We start from the raw sequence: 17,601 nt of genomic DNA, 5'->3' as shown, positions 1-17,601 counted from the left end.
TTATGATTTGAATGCATTGTGTCACTTTCGGGGGGGTCGTGAACACACAAACCCACTTTTCCACTCAGCGCCGTCTGACCGCAAAGTTTCTCCTGCCTCCTCTCGTATCAAAGATAGCGAGGTTATATAATCCTGGAGTTTGCCTGTGGGACTCTTCTGAATCAGCCCAGGGCCTCGTAGTAAAACTCTCGGCTTTATCCGGGTCAACGACAGACAAGTGAAGTGTGTGTGTGTGTGTGTGTGTGTGTGTGTGTGTGTGTGTGGTGGGGGGGGGGTTAAACAAATAAGCATGAAGCAAATTTAACAGCTTATTTCTGTGAAGTCTTTTGGGAGCATTTTATCAGACTTCCCTACTAACTCTACTAAATTGAGTGCATTAAATCAGTTATTTTTCCTTTGGAGCTAAAGGTACAAAGCTTCTTATATCCTTAGCTTGAAAAAAAACATTACGTGCAGCTGCGAAGCCCTTTGTCTCCTTTTCTTTTCTTTTTTTTTCGAAAGTTTGCCTCGATTATTACAGGAAATGTTTCGCCAGCCTCAGAGATAAGCTCTTATGAAGAGCCACTGTTCTTCATATATTTCCTGCAGCAAGTGGAGAACATTTGTCACAGTGAACAGTCCAATACAGTGAAGTCTTGATTTCCTTTTCATGAAACCAAAGCAATTCTGTGCGGAGAAAACCTTCCCAGTGTGAACGCATGAGGATGTGATGCATTGTTTGCATAATACGCTGAGTTTTAGTTGTAATTTCCTCTCGGTTACGGACTTGTTACGCAGTTTAAACAATTGCCACAGACGTTGCACTCCCTCCTCTCAGTCATAGTCCAATTAAAACTCACAGATATCACACACACACACACACACAGAATGCTGCAAACAATGGAATTGAATTTTATAATCAGTCGGAGGATGAGGGCGGACGCATCCCTGTTAATAACCTGTCAATGCTGCCACCCGCTCTCAGTTCGCCCCCATGAGACAGATCGCTGCGTGTGCAAACAGAGAATCTGTGTGTGCAGGTGAGAATCCTATACTGTAGCTTATGTTGCTAATTAAATCACAGGATTCAGAGTTTATTTTTAAAAGTGCAGAAGAAACTTCCTCCAAAATACGACAAGTAACTTGCACTGACTATTAGAGGATCCGTTCCCTTCCTCTCTTCTCTCTCTAATAATAATAATAATTATAACGGAGCTTGGACGTTAAAGAGGAGCAGCTGCAGACCGGTTTGAATCAGATGAACAGAATCATATCAGGAGTGGGAGAGCGTGAGCAGGGTTCAGTGTCCTCGCTTCATCTCACGACCTGTGCTTGACTCCAGAACCTCGGACAAAATAGATTATTTAACATTTATAATCTGACACAGGAGTTTTTGCTTTCCTACTTCCAGCCTTCACTCTTTACGATAAGCCAGACAGAATCTTTTAAAGCCAAAGATGTAAAGGTAAACCTGCGTTCACAGCAGGAAAGATAATCGACCTTTAACCTCTTTGTATCACCCGGTGCTTTGGGTCAGTTTAAACAAAAGTTAAACTCCTCCTCCTCCTCCGATCTGCATCGTAACGAGGTAAAGTCCGACTCTGCTACTTTATGATTTCAGCCCAAATTGGTTATTTCATCTCAGTCTCTCCCTTCGACCATTTGTCCAATTGCTTCCAATCTGTTCTGGGTATAGAGGATGTTTTGTCGAGAGGATTTTCATCATCTCCTCCCACACACGAGGTCCGGGCATCAAACCTTATAACCTCCATATAATATCCTGTACTATAGACGTTGGTGTTGACTGCTCGGTCAGATTTGCTCTCAGATCTGATATTATCCAGGTCTGTCTGGAAATAAGAAGTATTTCATCCTGTTGGATTTTTTTTTTTTGTTCCTGATGTGATTTAGAAAACTGTAGTTTTTATCATATCAACAACACACAGTTTCTTGTACTTCAAGTATGTACGTCTGGTCGTTGTTGTTGAAATGTGATCAGTCATAATCGGTTTCTTTTTCTCTTTCATACTCAATCAGAACGACCATTCTGAGTTTATGGAGTTTGATGACCTCACACAATCTCCACTGACTTGGATGCAAACACACTCTAATCAGTCCGAGCTCGAAAGTGGGAGTGGGAGCGCGAGATGCTTTAAATATGAACCGAAATGAGGAGACATGTAAAGTGTAATCAGGTGGTAATCACTTGATTAAAAGTGCTTCTGCTGCTGCGCTGAAAGAAAAACCACTTTGCTTCAAGTGGATCAATGACTCAGCCCAGATCCGGACAAACTTCATCGGTGCCGCCGCGCTGCATTTAAGTTTGGTCAGTTTCTCTGTTGTAAACTCAAAGTTGGAGACACGTGTGCATCCTGCGTGTCTCATCGTTATTTTAGTTTTTAACAGTTTTACTAATTTCGCTGCAGGAAAACGTATTTTCAAAGCATCAGATCCTGAACAGTTTTTCATTATATGCAATTATATCCACTTTCACCATTCTTTTATATAAAAGAGCAAATTAAACAGTTTGAAATAAAAACTAAATATCAAAACGTTTTCTTGAATGTGGTCAAAAATAAATTAAAGCATTACTCTTATTCGATTCTTAAAAATGGAAATTAATAGTATTAATGTAATAATGTAATGTAAACCTTTAAACACACGAGTAACTAGACGCAACAGTTCCTTCCAATTCAATTGAGCAGCACCACATTCCTCTAACAGATAAAAGTTTTCTAAATATATCTGAATTGCTTCATGTTGATCTGCCCTGTTAAAGAAAGAGAAATAAAATCCTTCATCTGACGTCCGACTCTGATCTGTACCAACATTTTATCGCTCTTTCTCGGCCGACCACCGGGTTTCATGATCTGTTTTGAAGTTTTTTACGTAATCCTGCAGACAAATAAACAACCGGGGGGAGGTTAGGATAGTGTGCAGTATTTGAGTCAGAGCATGACTCTGCAGATATAAGAAGTTTTTTCTCTTCAAGTTGATACCAGGGGGAAAAAAAAATTGTAAAAAGCCTCAACTGTCCTATAAAGTGCCACTTTAATACGACTTGTCTGCAGCGGTGAATCAAATGTGCTTCACCATTTCTTCTCCTTTAGAGCAAGTATTAGATTTGTAAACAAACTCTTTATCCACTCTCAGTAAAGCGAGGTGTCTGAGCCCGGCCTGGCGCCAGCAGCAGCAGACGAGCTCCGCCTCCACGCTCACATCGTCGCCGAGAGAGAAGTCGCTGAACACTTACAGTGCGTCACTCAGTCCAGTGGAGCCGTCAGCTAATCTGACGGTTTCATCATTACTGTCGTTTTATTTTTGTTGTGACAACAGCCTCGGCGGACGGCGCCTCGGTGAATGTCGTTAGTGCCTGTTTTCGGTTTCTCTGTCGTGTTGCTTCACAGCTGCTGTTGGAGCAGCTTGTTGGTGATGGCAGCAGATTCGGAGGCGTCGTCACACCTGCAGTCTGAATTCTTTCAAGTCTCACTTTTTCTTCTCGACTGGAGATTCAACGAGGTTCGTTTAAAGTCGCGTTGTTCAGCTGAACAAAGTCAGTAGTCGTGATACTTTGGGGGGAAAAAGGTGTCAAGAGAAATTGGATCCTGTCGTGATTTGATCAGTGAGGAATAAACTGTAGTACAGTAGCTGTAGTCAGGGGCTGCTTGTTATTCGTCTGGGAAATGTTGCATGCTGGGATCACATTCTGCATTTTAGTTTAACATTGAATTTGCCAATTTGCTCCTGATGCTAATGAAAAACTGAGGCCTGGTGATTGAATCCACACCAAAGTGCTCACACTCATAGATGTCAGTCCCCAAAACATTATTTTCAATTTTTATTAGCAAGATCCATTATTTAAACCCTGGGAAAGCCATGCAAATGTAGAAAAATAAAATAGATAGTTTCATCGGTTCCTCCTGGACACAAACCACATCTGACAGGATTATACTTCCTGTTCTTCTCAGACCAAAGTTGCAGTCATGGCTACAGTCATGTAAATAAAATAAAAAATAAAAAAGCAAGAATAAGCGCGTGCTCACGTTATGATGAACTAAACTCCACGTGAACACGAGGAGCTGCAGAAGATAAATTGGACAAATGGAGACAAAGGGAAGCCTCTGGGCTCACTTCAGGCACTCGCTCCGAGCGGGGGGATGTAGGTAAGATGCCTTTAGTTTGTCAAAGTAAGAAAAACAAATCATAAAAAAGGGAAAAACGCCAACTAAACTTAGTCTTTCCTCAGGGCGTGAACGGACAGATTAGTAAAGCACAGTGAAACTTTATGATTCCTTACTTGAGGAAACTTATGGTCAAAGAACCAAACAAAGATCTACAGCAAGTAGAAAAGAAATGAATGTGTCCTCATCAAGACCTGCAACCATCACAGCTATACAAATCAAAAGTCTGTTTCTGATGTATTTGATTTAGACGATCACCTCCTCTGCTCCAGACACTATAACACCCTCCACTTTAAAAGACACATTTAATTCACTACATCTGGATTTCTCTTTAATTCTGAACCAAATTGCACAAACTGATTAATGCCGCTCCCTTAAACATGTTCCTTCTCTTTTTCAAGAATCCACGAATGACCAGTTTTGTAATCACATCAACAACAACTGGGGGAAAAAAATCCTTCAACCAAGAGTTAATCCATCCAGTAGTTCCAACGTAATCCTGCTCACAAACAAACAAAGTGAAAACCTTTCTGACAGAGCTACTTAGTCACACTTTCATTTAAAGCCCATTTGTTTTAGCACTATTAGAGAAATGTGTAACACGGTAAGAGAACAGGTTCGATGAAGTTATAACAGAGAACAGTTTCTCTCTTTTCCAAACCAGTGAGTTTCTCATTTGTTTCACTGATTTACTGTCACGTACTTTATTTTAAATGTTTACAACATTGTATAAGTCAGGCTTTTTCTACTACATCCTATATATATATATATATATTGATGTATATATATATATATATCTCCCTGTGTTTTGGAAGTGAAACACTGGTGCAGATGGAGGCGCTCAGTTCATACGAGTGAACACAGAGAAGCTTTTCTGTGTGTTCCAGAGCTGCCAGTCCACAGCCGCCACTTCAAATTGCTTCTGACACAAAGAGAGCCGAGCTTCTCATTTGTGTCTGACTTCATCTGCCTCTGCGGGTTTCGTGTAATACTCGTGTCCGTGGGTTTTCATTGTCTGGCGCCTCAGTGAGAGTGTGCATACACAGAACAGTGGGACAGACCACCGGCTCGGGCCTGGACTGAGTCAGCTCAGCTTGCCCCTGTCACACCGTCCCTCTCCCTCATTAAAAAGATGCCTCGGGCCCCAAACTCATGACCACAGAGCTAAAGTGAGAATCTCTCCTCCAAGTGAAAAGGATTGAGATAAATCTGTGACGCCCCCCCCCCCCCCCTCGCTCACCAGGTCATTCTACGCCGACATAAACAGCAGCACCGGCAGCGGCGGAAAGAACGGAGCAGAAATATTCCCAAAAATGTAATTTCAAAGTCACTCTTGCACAACAACATCAAACTAAAGCACAAACTTATTCCACTGGGTGAAGCCTAGAGATTCAAAAGGATAATTTGCTCATGCAGAATGATATCGCTGTGAAAGAGTGACAGAGCATAAAGTAGCTGGAGAGAGATGGAAGGAGACGGGAGTGAATCTGTCGATACATATCATCATTTCATCCTGATCTCATAACGCTCTCCTGACTTAGATAAGGGGGACGCCGAAAACCAGTGGTGCGTCTTCTAATCCGCCGCCTTACATAATGAAACATCAACTCACCTCCTTGCTCATCGCGGGTCATTTCCCAAGAAGTGTGTGACCGCAGAGCTTTGCTAACATCAAAGTCCCGTCTATTTTTATCTTTCGGAATGACGCCGTTAATTAGCATGCATCCACAATCAGTAATTAATGCGGAGTAGATTCTTGGCCAGGGAGGGCATCTGCGGCGGAGAACAAAAACGATAACATAACTCGGCGGTAATGACGCCGCCGCCTCCGCGAGGGCTTGAAATCATCTGACTGAACAATGAACTCCATTTGCCAGTTTCAAGGTTAGTTTTTCTCTCTCACGGAAAAAAGTTTCTCTTTTTTTTTCCTCTCCCTCGGTCTAATTGACTGCTGACCTGTGCCCGCCAGGTTAAAACATACATTTGGAGAGCTCTTTGTAAAAGTTATAATTGGGGGTCGGCGATGCATTCAAAGCCCAGGCTTGTAATCAACATGTCCTCGTCCCGTCGCCCCCCCTGACCCGAGCACATTCACGAACAGAGGCAGACGAGCGCTTTACAAAACAGACAGAAGGCTCGACCCTGGAGGTCACGTGGACGCTCTCTCCAGCCGGCGCTGTTGATATAAAGTCAAGCCGGCGCGGATCAGACAGAAACATATCTAAGATACATTTGTATTCGCATATTCCCATGTATGTGGAAGATTAGCGTGTTTAACAAGAGGCAGGTTTATCTGTAACCTGTAAAATCAAGGGCTCAACAAAATCTATCAGAGTATTAAATGTACTGCAGCAACAGTATGGAGCAGTAACTTACTGGGTGATGGTTTATTTATATAGTCTATACATAAGTTAGTGATCCTAATACGGATTAACTACTTTGAGGTTTAGTGATCGGTTTGTTTGCAGAGATTGAGAAGAAGATTTATCCAGTACGTGTTTGTCAGACTGATCAGGAATCAGATGAGCGACAAATAACACAACTCTGATAAAGTTGCTCTTTCACATGTTTTCATCAGTCGTTTCACACTTCAGTGTAAAGTTGTGTAAAGTCTCACCTACACACACACAGCCACAAGTTTGTGACTCCTGAAAATTAACTGTGCAGATGATGACAATGTCTAGAACATAACTATCTTATTATAAAAGACTTCGGGCCATCACGCGCTTTCAGAACAGCTCCGGCAATCCTTCAAACTCTGTCGTGCTTATCAAACTATTCAGTTTCACATATTTTCTATAGTTTCTGTGAAAAGAATTTTTTAAAAACAAACAATGAACATATTGGTTAAAGAGAGGAGACACTGAAAGAAGCTTCTTATGCTAAAGAAAATCAAATCTAAGAGATAAAATCTAACTTGTGTCAAGAGCAGCTGCATTAGCCCGCAGTCATGTTTGTCAGGAGACAACCTGGTGACCTCAGAATGAGACATGACAGCGTTGTGATGAATGACAAAAACAGTTTCAGTTCCATCTCCGTCTCTCAAGTTCTGCGGTTGCGAGCGTTCAGAGGAGCTTTTGTTTCTGTAGCTCCGCTCACTTGGGATTAACTCAAACAATAAGATTATTTCCGCCTACAGGAAAAATGTTTGAACACAAATGTTTGTGTGAGAGTGTGTTCGCGCACACGTACAGTAAATACACAAACACGAGGAAGACGCTGAGAGGATGATGCACCTTTTTTTTTTTTTTTTTTTACGGCTGCACTGAAATTCTCAGGAACAATAGTAAATTGCACACAAACAAATAGAAACCTCTTTCTCTCTCGGCAGCACACTCGGTATGAAAGGGCACCCTGGGGAGGTGAAGTGATGGCGAGGCTTCACTGAAGAGCATGTTCAGGGCATGTGAGAAACTGAACGAGGCCTATTTCTGCATCTCGGTGATGATATTCATACTGTTTTATGCATGAAGCACAGAGGCGACGTCGAGCGAGAACAAAACTCTGTGGTTGCAGGTGAGAGCCTGTATATGTGCTTTATAACCATATACAATACCCAGAGAACGCGTGTTGCAAATTGGAGAAACTGCAAAACGTAAGAGTGGCTTAGGAAGAGAGAGAGAGAGAGAGAAATATGGAGCTTAAATCCTTACATTTTTTATAAAGCTCCCTTCAGTGCTCAAATCTGACTTTATAGCACTTTGTCTCTGGAAGACAGTGAGAGCGCAGCAACGCAACAGAATAAAAATATCATTATAGTGCGATGGCAAGAGTCTGTGACAGAAAACAACAATGCAGCCGGGTAAAATGTGCCCGAATGCAAGTTGGAGCAGTCGTTACAGTGGAGGAGTGGAAGCTCAGGAGGGGAAACAAGGAGCAGCGTGTACGTTTACTACAAAAAATACAATAACGGGGGGGAACAATAGTGAATCCAACCATTTGTCTGAATCTGCTCCAAACATGGGATAGGTTCTTTCTATCCTTCCACCAAGTTTAGCTGAAATCCAAGAGTCTAAGACAGAACTCATGAGATCTGGGTCATTTGTGGTTTCAGGCTCGTTAGTCTTGAACTTGTGAGTGCAGCTGGTTAAATCCTGATATTGGTTTTGAATTGCAGAAGTAAAAAAGCTCTGACACTGAAAGTCTTAATTTACTGGTTGGTCTTGGGTTATCTTTGGTATTCATCTCTCTAAAAAGCCTTTTTCACTCGAGTCAAAAGAGTAAATGATTTTTCATTTCTATGCGACTGAATAATAAGATCGAGCGTTGAACCGATGCTCCGTCACACTGAGAGAAGCCGGTCGAGGTGATTCGGGTTCTCGGAATAAAATGTCCCCTGGGCCTCCTCCTTTTCCTCCTTTAAGCGGCGTTCCAGGCCTGGGAGGAGCTCACTGGGCAGACCCAGGACCCACTGGTGTAATTACACTTCCCAGCAGGCACTGCAGCACTGCAGGAACACATAAGGAAATGCGGAGGACGCGCGAGCTGCTCGCTTCACCCTGCTGCCTCCCAAACCCTGAGCTAGACAGATGGGCGGGTGCTCAGGTCGACTCTGACTCCGAGAGAAGAGGAGCATAATATTACTCAAACAAGTGGAAGGAAATGCCAGCACAGTGTTTCCTGTAGTCCCAGTTGTGTTTTCTGTCATTTACATTTGAGCCGACACTCTTACGCACAGGCCTGCGGTGGGAATAAGGTTCAACTCCAACATCCCAGACGTTGCGAGCAATCGACAGCGAGGGCTGCGAGTGTCAGATCCACTGTGCTCAAACAGGAGTCAGGATTTTAAAGGTCAGAGCGACGGCATCCAGACAGTGGATGAAACAAACAGGGCTGTTTCCCCAGATTGTTCTCTGACTGAGAGAATTGACAGCAATTACATCTGAGCTGACATTGAGCTCTTTTATCAAGTCGGGATTTATCGGCACCAAAGAAAAAGCCTCCTCGCCGCCGCCTCTCCCCTCCCGGCGGAGCTTTTTACTCAGTAACTGATGACATTAACTGTATTTTTCTACCAACACGAGTCTACAACAGTTATTAAGCCCCCGCTCTGTGTCCCGGTCCGTCTCAACACGGACTAATACGGACCAGAATAACCCAGTGAGAGCCGGGGATAACAGGACGTCGTGTTGACAACCTGTTGTTCTGCGGTCAGCGTCGTTGTCATCTTGTCCGCCGCCCTCCCTCTGCCTCTTGGCACGGTGCGACACGGTGCAGCTGGCAGGGTGGACATGGTTCAGTATCTTGCAGCGAGGCCCTCTAATGGGCTCCGAGACCAGGTGGATGTGACTCATGCGAATCAGTTGTTTTCTCCGTGCACGTCGTGGTTTAACGCTGGTTTAACTGGGTTTTTTTGTTGTTGAAGCCGTTTTTTTTTTTTGAGTTTTAAATGTGGTGTCATCAGGGGACTGTCGGGGCCTCGGGAGAGGGAAGCAAACAGACAAGCCCCGGGGCTAGTTGTTTCCCTCTCTTTCCAGTCTTTATGCTAAGCTAGGCTAACCAGCTGAAGGCTCCAACTCATATTGGACAGATGTGAGAGTGATCTGGATCTTAACTCTCGACATAAACGTAGGAAACAGGAAATGATTTGTTATCATAATAATATTATTATATAAATAATATTCTCAGCCTAACTGTAATTCAATCCCTACTTGGTCTTTGTCCATTTTTATATAAATTAAGTTTGAAACCAGCTGCAGAACAATATGTGTGACTCAAAACATCAAACCCAAACACATCAATGTAGCTTCAGTCCTCAAAACGTCAATCATCGAGTTCTTCTTCAGATTTTAATCTTTGTACTGAAACTGTATCCGACTCCTCTGTGCTTGTAGACATTTGAAGTTTCCGTGTACGTTTGTTTTTTTCGACTGTTTCAGTATCAAAAGTCTGCGTCCCGCTTCAACTTCCTGAAGGAATAAGACACAAAGGGTTTGTTCTTTTTCAAGTTTTAAAAAAGTCTGAACTTCATGAGCTGGCCATCGACACGTACGAGACCCCGTTACGTTTGACCACACTGTGAATGACTGTGTGGAGGAAGAGGAGAGGAAGTTCATCGCTGGTCCCAATGGACGTCAGACTCGACGTGGATTCACCGACTAAAACCAAAGCTTCATCCTCCGACTGACTCCCTCCCTCCCTCCCTCCCTCCCTCAGACAGACTGCAGTTAAGCTTAATTGGGGAATGACTGTAGGTGTGAATATTACTGGTGATTTGTTATCTACCCGTCGCTAATCCTTTTGGTTTGTCATCTGTTCCTGTGTTACTCAGGTGTTTGTCTCTCCTAATCCGATTTTAAAGCTTGCTTTCACTTACTTTATTTTGATATATTGAAGAGGGCACTCGGGGTGAACCTCGCACTGCCAGAATGTCACCTGGGAACGGCTTCAGCTCCGAGACCTTTAAATGGATGGATGCATTAGAACAAACATACAGTTACAATAACAGTGTTAAAGCTGTTTCTTGCTTAAATAACTGTTCACATCCAGTTTACAGTTGCATGGTTTTTCATGCATCCTGTTCTAGAGGCTCGGCTCCGCGTCACAATAATTGTCAGTTCACCTTTCATTTTACACAAAGCATCACCGAGCAGTCGACTCTGTTTTATTCTGACAAGATGTTTGGAAACCCTCAAGTGCATGTGAGGATTTAGTCTTTATTTTTTGGAGGAAATGGAAAACAATTTCTTCGCAGAGCAGAATTTTTTGTTCCAAATCGAGGCGAATGTGCAGTGAAGCGATCACGCACCTTTGTTTGAGTAAAAGTAGCCGTGGTGTGTAGATTGCATTGCGTTTTATTTGAGGAAATAGATTCAGCATCGTCAAATCGTCTCTGTGGGAATGAACAGGTTGTCAGTGAGAATCACTGCTGCATCAAAAGTGAAGTCCAGTGCAGAGTGGAAATCTGCTGACTCATGTCTCCAATCATCTGACAAAACAGACAGGTAATACAAGGACGGGTGGAGAGAGGGAAATAAATAGAAGATGGAATATAACAAGAAAAGAAAGGACGGAACTTGTGCAGGTTCTTTATTTATTCACTTCTTCTGCAGATTTTGACTTTGTTAAGAGTGGGAGTTTAAACCTTCATTAAATTTAAAATAAGTTCAGTTCTTGTGTTCGTTTGCTGGAACTGTCAGTAAAAGACAAATGCTATTGTTATGAAATATCATCACGCTTTCATGCAGTGTAAATATCTTTATATTCAAATAGAAACGTCGTCATTATCATAATGTCCAGTTTAGACTCTCTGGAGCTTTGAGTCTTTGTGTTTTATGTGTGTTTATGCTGATCTACAGAACTAATCTAATTTCACTGGAATAATCATTTCATTCCCCATCACATCGTTCACACCAGCGAGGAGCTCGGTCTCAAATCAAGTTGTTATTATCTCGCAAAAAACATAAATGTGAAAAAGTCAAACGTTTTTTTCTTCTCTTCCTTACCGACTAAATGGGTTTTTGAGATATTAACAAAAAAAACAAAAGAAAAGAAAAAGTTTTTTTTTAAAACTCAGACGTACAAGCCCACACGTACTTTCAATTCTGAGGAGACAAAAGAAAAAAAATGTCCAAATTGGACTTGAGCTGCTCGGTGATTCTGGAACAGAACGGAGTGATATTGACTTTCTTCAGGATGGATTAGCCTCTGAGGATTGTGGGAAAGAAATTAGCATTCTGCATCACGGCCGGAGTGGTCTCTTGGTTCTCCTCCAAATTTCATCATGTTTTGCTGAATCGATGATACAGAGCTAAAGGACCCGTCGCAGCATATTTGGACGACCAATTACGGTCCAGAGAAGTCTGGCTGAAAACAGAATTTATGGTAATGTGTCTAAATAGTTGTTTCACTGCTCTGCAATTGTGTGAGAGTGGATTTGAATCAGTGTGTGTTTATGGGGAGAATATTGCTTTTTGTTTTGTTTTGGCGACGCTGCTGGGGAGCAGAGAGCTTCGTTATTAGTAGCTGGTGAAACCGAGACAACGGCCCCAGCAGACGACGTGAGTCATCTCGGTTAAAAAGTGTTCGGGGAGCCGCAGTTTGCTAATAAGGAACTACAATCTACAGAAACAAAAGCACAGTCCCCTGGCGGAGCCGTCAAAGATTTACCAAACAATCCGAGGGCCTGTTGTCTGTAATAGGATTCATCATTCTGGATATTCAGCGAGCGATGAGGAGAAAGAGGGAGAGACACAAAAAAGTTTTATGTTTTTTTTAAAAACAGCAGCAGACGAAAAAGCACGGAGTTAAATCAAGAGAACAAACTTCACATGTAAGTCGTGAGCTCACATCTCGGTCACTTCAGTCACTGTTTTGAACTCGGAGCCGAGGCTGCACCAACATTTTCACTTTGAGATTTGACCGAGATGGTGTTTTTTGTTGAATGCTGAAGAGTGGAGCTGCTGAACCGTCCCTTTAAGATCTCTGAAAATCAGTTGTTTAAAGGGAAGTTTGTTTTTATAGCTCAGGTTCACGGTCTCACACTGGTTCAGAAAGAGGGGGGGGAGGGGGAGAGGAGAGGGAGGAACCAGGAGGAGTTAACCGTCATGAATCTTATAAGAGTGACCTTTAGTTTAGGTGGTGGACAGACGGACTGGGCTCCATCAGCGTCTCTGCTGTTATCGTCTCAAAGTTATTTCCTCGTAGTCACGACTGTAAATCTAAACTTTAATGTGCCTGCAGGGTTGTGATTGCTTTCAATTCCGATGCCTCCGCGCTGTCAACACAAAGATCATTTCAAGTTAAATGGAACAGTCCCACGCTTTGTCTGTCAGAAACACTACAGATTCACTTTTTTTTTTGTTTCCCTGCGACAGGAGCGAAGACAAACTTGCCCAAGATCACAGAATAAAAAGTTTATTCGGTTTTCATTTTATTTTTTTTCCCCCTCCTGTTCCTTGAAAGCATTTCTTTAAATCTAAAATCTGCTTGAAGCACGTCTGGTGTGTGAGCGAGGGATGACAGGACGAGAGGAGAACAAAGAGATGAGCGGATGGGACGACAGGAAATCAGAAGGATGAAGACAAATAGAAGAAGAAACAACAAAAAAAAGCAGGAAAGAGAGAGAGAGAGAGAGAGAGAGAGGGAGCTCGTGGATTATTTACCTCAGTGGGTTAAACCTGGAGGTTTGTTGGATGGAACGAATTTGAATGACAAGGCAGCTGATTTCTCCTAATTGGTTTTGACTGTGTCTCTTTGAACTGCCGGTGCGCCGCAGCTCGGTTTCCAGGCAAACAGTTATCTCTGGCAATCTGGAGTGCTGCTTAATTTCTCAGACAAATATCAAACCTCTCTCCACACTGGATTAGTTACAATTTAATAAGATTTGCAGTGCAGCTGCTCGCCGAGCGCTTTTTTCTTTGCCTCCGAGGGGGAAGTCAAACCTGGCTTTAAAGTTCCTCCATGCTCCCCCTTCCATATCAGACCACCCACACACACACACACACACACACACACACACACACACTTATCTGCTCCCACCTGCAGCTCCACATAAGAAATGGCTTCACGGTGAAATATTGTTTGTCTTAACAGCGAGTGAAGAAAACTACCAGAGGGGCTGAGGTGATTTTGAGTATTTCCAATGCAAATCTGCATCTTGAGAGTTTTCTCAGAGCGAGTGACGTATCTCCGCACGAGGCAGATTCCTCCACTTTTATCCGAGGTGCCGTCGCTTGATCCAGGAAAACGCTCGAGTGCATCGGAAACGTTTCTTCCGTGTAATAAGATCAGGTTTCGAGACGGTGCAGTGAAATAAATGGCTTGTTGAGGGGATATATTTTTCCGGGGGGGGGGTTCTTCACTTGAGTGGCAGATGCTGCACAAACATCTCAAACCCACAGTCACCACCTTCTCGCCTCTGTCTAGACTGTGACTGACAGGCGCCTCTCGCCGGTCAAGTCAAACCTCTTCTCTCCAAGAGTGCAGCAGGATCGAAAGTTGATCCATAAAAGTTTCACCCAATTCTGTTTTAATCCGACCATCGCTAAATTCATGTCGCCCATCGAGAGCTCCTCTGAGTTCCAGCGTCAGACAGAGACGTTCCAGCTTCCAGCTCCGTCCTTTGGGAAGCCGCTTTCGCTCTCTTGATTGAGCTGTGATGGAATCAAATGAGATTAAAACGTAATTAGTGAAACAGCTCGTCTCGCCAAACAGTCACAAATGCTTTTGAACAGGATTTCTGGGAACGTGTCCTGTGCTGGATGATCAATTATTTTTACTTGTTAGTCTAGTTAATAAAATACTATAATAAAAATACCAACATTTCAAATATAAACATACTAAAATGCTAACAGCAGTACATCTATACAAATAATTCCTCGACATTTCACCAGAACCTGGCAGATGTGGTGAGATCTCCACTGAATTAAAAGAAAAAAAGAAATATAAAGTTTGTGTGTGTTTCCACAGAGTTTGGCAGCGGAGCAGATCTTGACTGACCCACTGTCAAGTTAGTGAACTTTCTGAGCCACGCTCTGTGGGGATGATGGTGTCAGTCAGTCCGACTGTCAGTCTGTCAGTTTGGTCCGGATTGAATCATCTCAGGTTCTTGAGTGAGCTGCAGCGAAATTTTGTTACGAGAGGGATTTTTATTATTATTATTTCTGAGGCATTAAATCACAAAAACTGTTAATTCCACTAGTTCCTGCAATTTCTTTCCTTTTTTCTCTCAATGCTCGGTAATAGATTAAACCAGTCGGGGGCATTCATGCACATAAAGCAATTTACCAAAACAGTTTATGGAGTAAAATTAATTACTGCTCGTCTGGGATGTGCAAAGATTTGCAGATAGATATTCATACTTTAAATTAAACATCATATCGATCGATATCATCTCGCCTTTTCGTCCAGAAGCAGGTAAATTATTATTTTAGCCATTTAGCTCCATTTGGTCCGATTGTTCGAGTTGTGCGCAAAAACAAATGGATGAATAAGAGAGGCACTCTGGGAACGAGGTACCCTCGGAACGAGGTACTCTGGGAACGATGTACTCTGGGAACGAGGTACTCTGCCTGTTAGAGCCAGGAAAGTTTGAAAAGTTCACAGTTAGCCGTGATGGTATCGTGTTCTCCCCAAACCAGACACGTGGACTTAATACAACAATATTTCTGAGACTCCTCGACGTGTGGGAATATATTAGACTGTGAGTGTTGCATCTGATTAGTGGCACATGAAACAACGGTAAACACATCGTCCCCTCACGCACCGTGCGACCCCCTCTCTGGGCCCCTGTGTGATAAATGTGACACTTTGTTTTGACTGCAGCGCAAACACTTCGGTATAATCTCGAACACGTCAGGATGCATTGGAGAGAAGCGTCGTCCCCCCTGAAGTTTCATCAAAATCCAGTCAGCGGTGTCAGATGTATTCCATGTGACAACGGTCTGAATTCATGAATAATGTAGCGACCCCCCCCCCCCCCCTCGGGTTAATGAATGGAATTATAAAAACGCTGGAACGCAGCACGGAGACGCTTCGTTGACCGAGTGTGATCGCTTCTGACGGGAGGTTAAAATTTTAATCCCATTATTACATTCACATCAGTTTAGATCATTTTAGCAATGATTCACTTTGTTTGTCGCGTAAAGGAGCAGCAACCTCTGCTGCCAGGAGCGTTTCCAGGGACTTCGGGGACCCCGGGCACAAAGGGAGCTGGGGGGGGGGGTGGCTGCAATCGCACCGCCCCCCCAAAAAACCATGACACCAATATTATAAAGGTCATACTGTGCATGAATAGAAGAGAATCATACACACACTTCAATGCTCTTCAACCAAACTTCTAAAATGATGAAGCTTTTCACTGGAGGTTAGTGGGGGGGGGGGGGGGGCTGCATCAGCGTTACCTGTTTTTTTTATTATCGGCCTCTCGTGAGTCCCATAACTTTATGCAGCTGCACTGCTGGAATCTCCAGTTTGTTGAATTTTAATGGAGAATTGTTTGATCTTATTTAACTTGTAAATGATGCAATTAGCTAAATTATCATAAACCGATGTGCACAAATGAAATCATTAGGGCAAACACCGGCCTCACACAGCTGCTCAGTCGTCTGCGTGATCCTCATACACGAGGGACAGGAAATGTATAAACACATGGCTTGTGGGTTTTTTGCGTGTTGCACGTTTACGTATTTAGATTTTAATCGATGCAGGTTTATCACATCAGCGTGGCGGACCTCACAAACACAAATCGGTGGATTTGAGTCGTTGGTTGATGTTAATGCCCTTTAGCGTCATTTTGAGAACCCGAGGTACAAAAAAACCACAAATTCAGAACATGCTTTCAGTTCCAAACTTTTCCGCAGCTGGAATTAGCTGTGCGAGCTCCAGTTGTGTTTTCTGTAGTAAAACCTACAGCTCAAACAATTAATTCTACTTTAAGTTATTATTATTATGATGATGATTATTTGTATCGGGTCCAACAAACTGAATTTCTCATGTTTATATTAAGAAGTGTACAGACAAGTCATCCACAGTTGAGTCTTCCACGCAGTTCTGATCGCGGGGGTCCATTCACTGACTAACCTGTCCTCTGTCTGTCTCGTCTTGCAGGAGTCCCACGTGTGGCTCTCTCTCTGGGCGGCAGGGACTGCCTGCGTGCTGGAGACACCTGCTCCAGCGACGACACCTGCAGCCCACGGCTCCGCACCCTCAGGCAGTGTGTGGCGGGGGACGGCAGCGTGAAGCTGGGACCCGGGGCGCGAAACCAGTGTGAGAACGCCATGACCGCTCTGCTGTCCACGCCGCTGCACGGCTGCCAATGTAAACGAGGCATGAAGAAGGAGAAGAACTGCCTGAGCATCTACTGGAGCCTGCACCAGTCCGTGCTGCACGGTAAGACCACAGATTGTGATGGTTCTGTGCCCAGGAGGTGGGCGGGAGCAGGTACAGTATGTTACTGGGATTATCTGGTGCACGGTGGTCCACCTCCAGGCGGCTCAGCAGAAATGAAAAGAGTGATTATTGTGTCAAACATTGCTCAAACTGAGTCTCTGATTCCTTTTGTTCCATCCACACTCAGTGTATTTTATCAAATGCTTTGTCCTGTCACTGTCTTTTCCTACTTTTAGCCCAGTTATTTTTGGTACATTTATATTCAGATTTGGGCATTTAGCATATCATTTTATATTCAGAACAACTGAAAACTAGGGCAACCATTAAACAGGCTCGACCATATCCTGCACGTCGAGCGTTAAATGTTAAAGACATGAAGACTGTGACTTAACGAAGCCAATGGAGTCATTGATTTACTTCAGTTTAACCTTCGGCCCTCAGAAGAATATTACCTCTGTGGCTCCTGCTTTTGAAAATAGGTCCAAATAGTTTTAATCAGTTTCATGTTTCAGTTTATGCAGATGTCACATGTTTAAATCAAGCTGGAAATTAAGTTCATGGTTAAACTGTCAATCCTTGGAATCCTTGCCAGTTCTCTTAAATACAAATG

General features: G+C 43.3%; 1 protein-coding gene across 1 annotated transcript in view; it reads left to right on the top strand.

Annotated features, from left to right (window-relative positions):
• The window catches only part of gfra4a (GDNF family receptor alpha 4a), a 97,895-nt gene that overhangs the window by 62,317 nt on the left and 17,977 nt on the right, over nucleotides 1-17,601 (top strand). The window contains exon 2 of the mRNA XM_069536122.1: nucleotides 16,710-16,991. Within this exon, the coding sequence (XP_069392223.1) occupies nucleotides 16,710-16,991 (282 nt within the window). The remainder of the gene's footprint in view (nucleotides 1-16,709; nucleotides 16,992-17,601) is intronic.

The sequence above is a fragment of the Paralichthys olivaceus genome, chromosome 12, assembly GCF_024713975.1.
Source record: "Paralichthys olivaceus isolate ysfri-2021 chromosome 12, ASM2471397v2, whole genome shotgun sequence".
NCBI classification, from domain to species: Eukaryota; Metazoa; Chordata; class Actinopteri; order Pleuronectiformes; family Paralichthyidae; genus Paralichthys; species Paralichthys olivaceus.
Note: the sequence above shows the minus strand (reverse complement) of the source record. Positions and strands in the feature narration are given on the sequence as shown.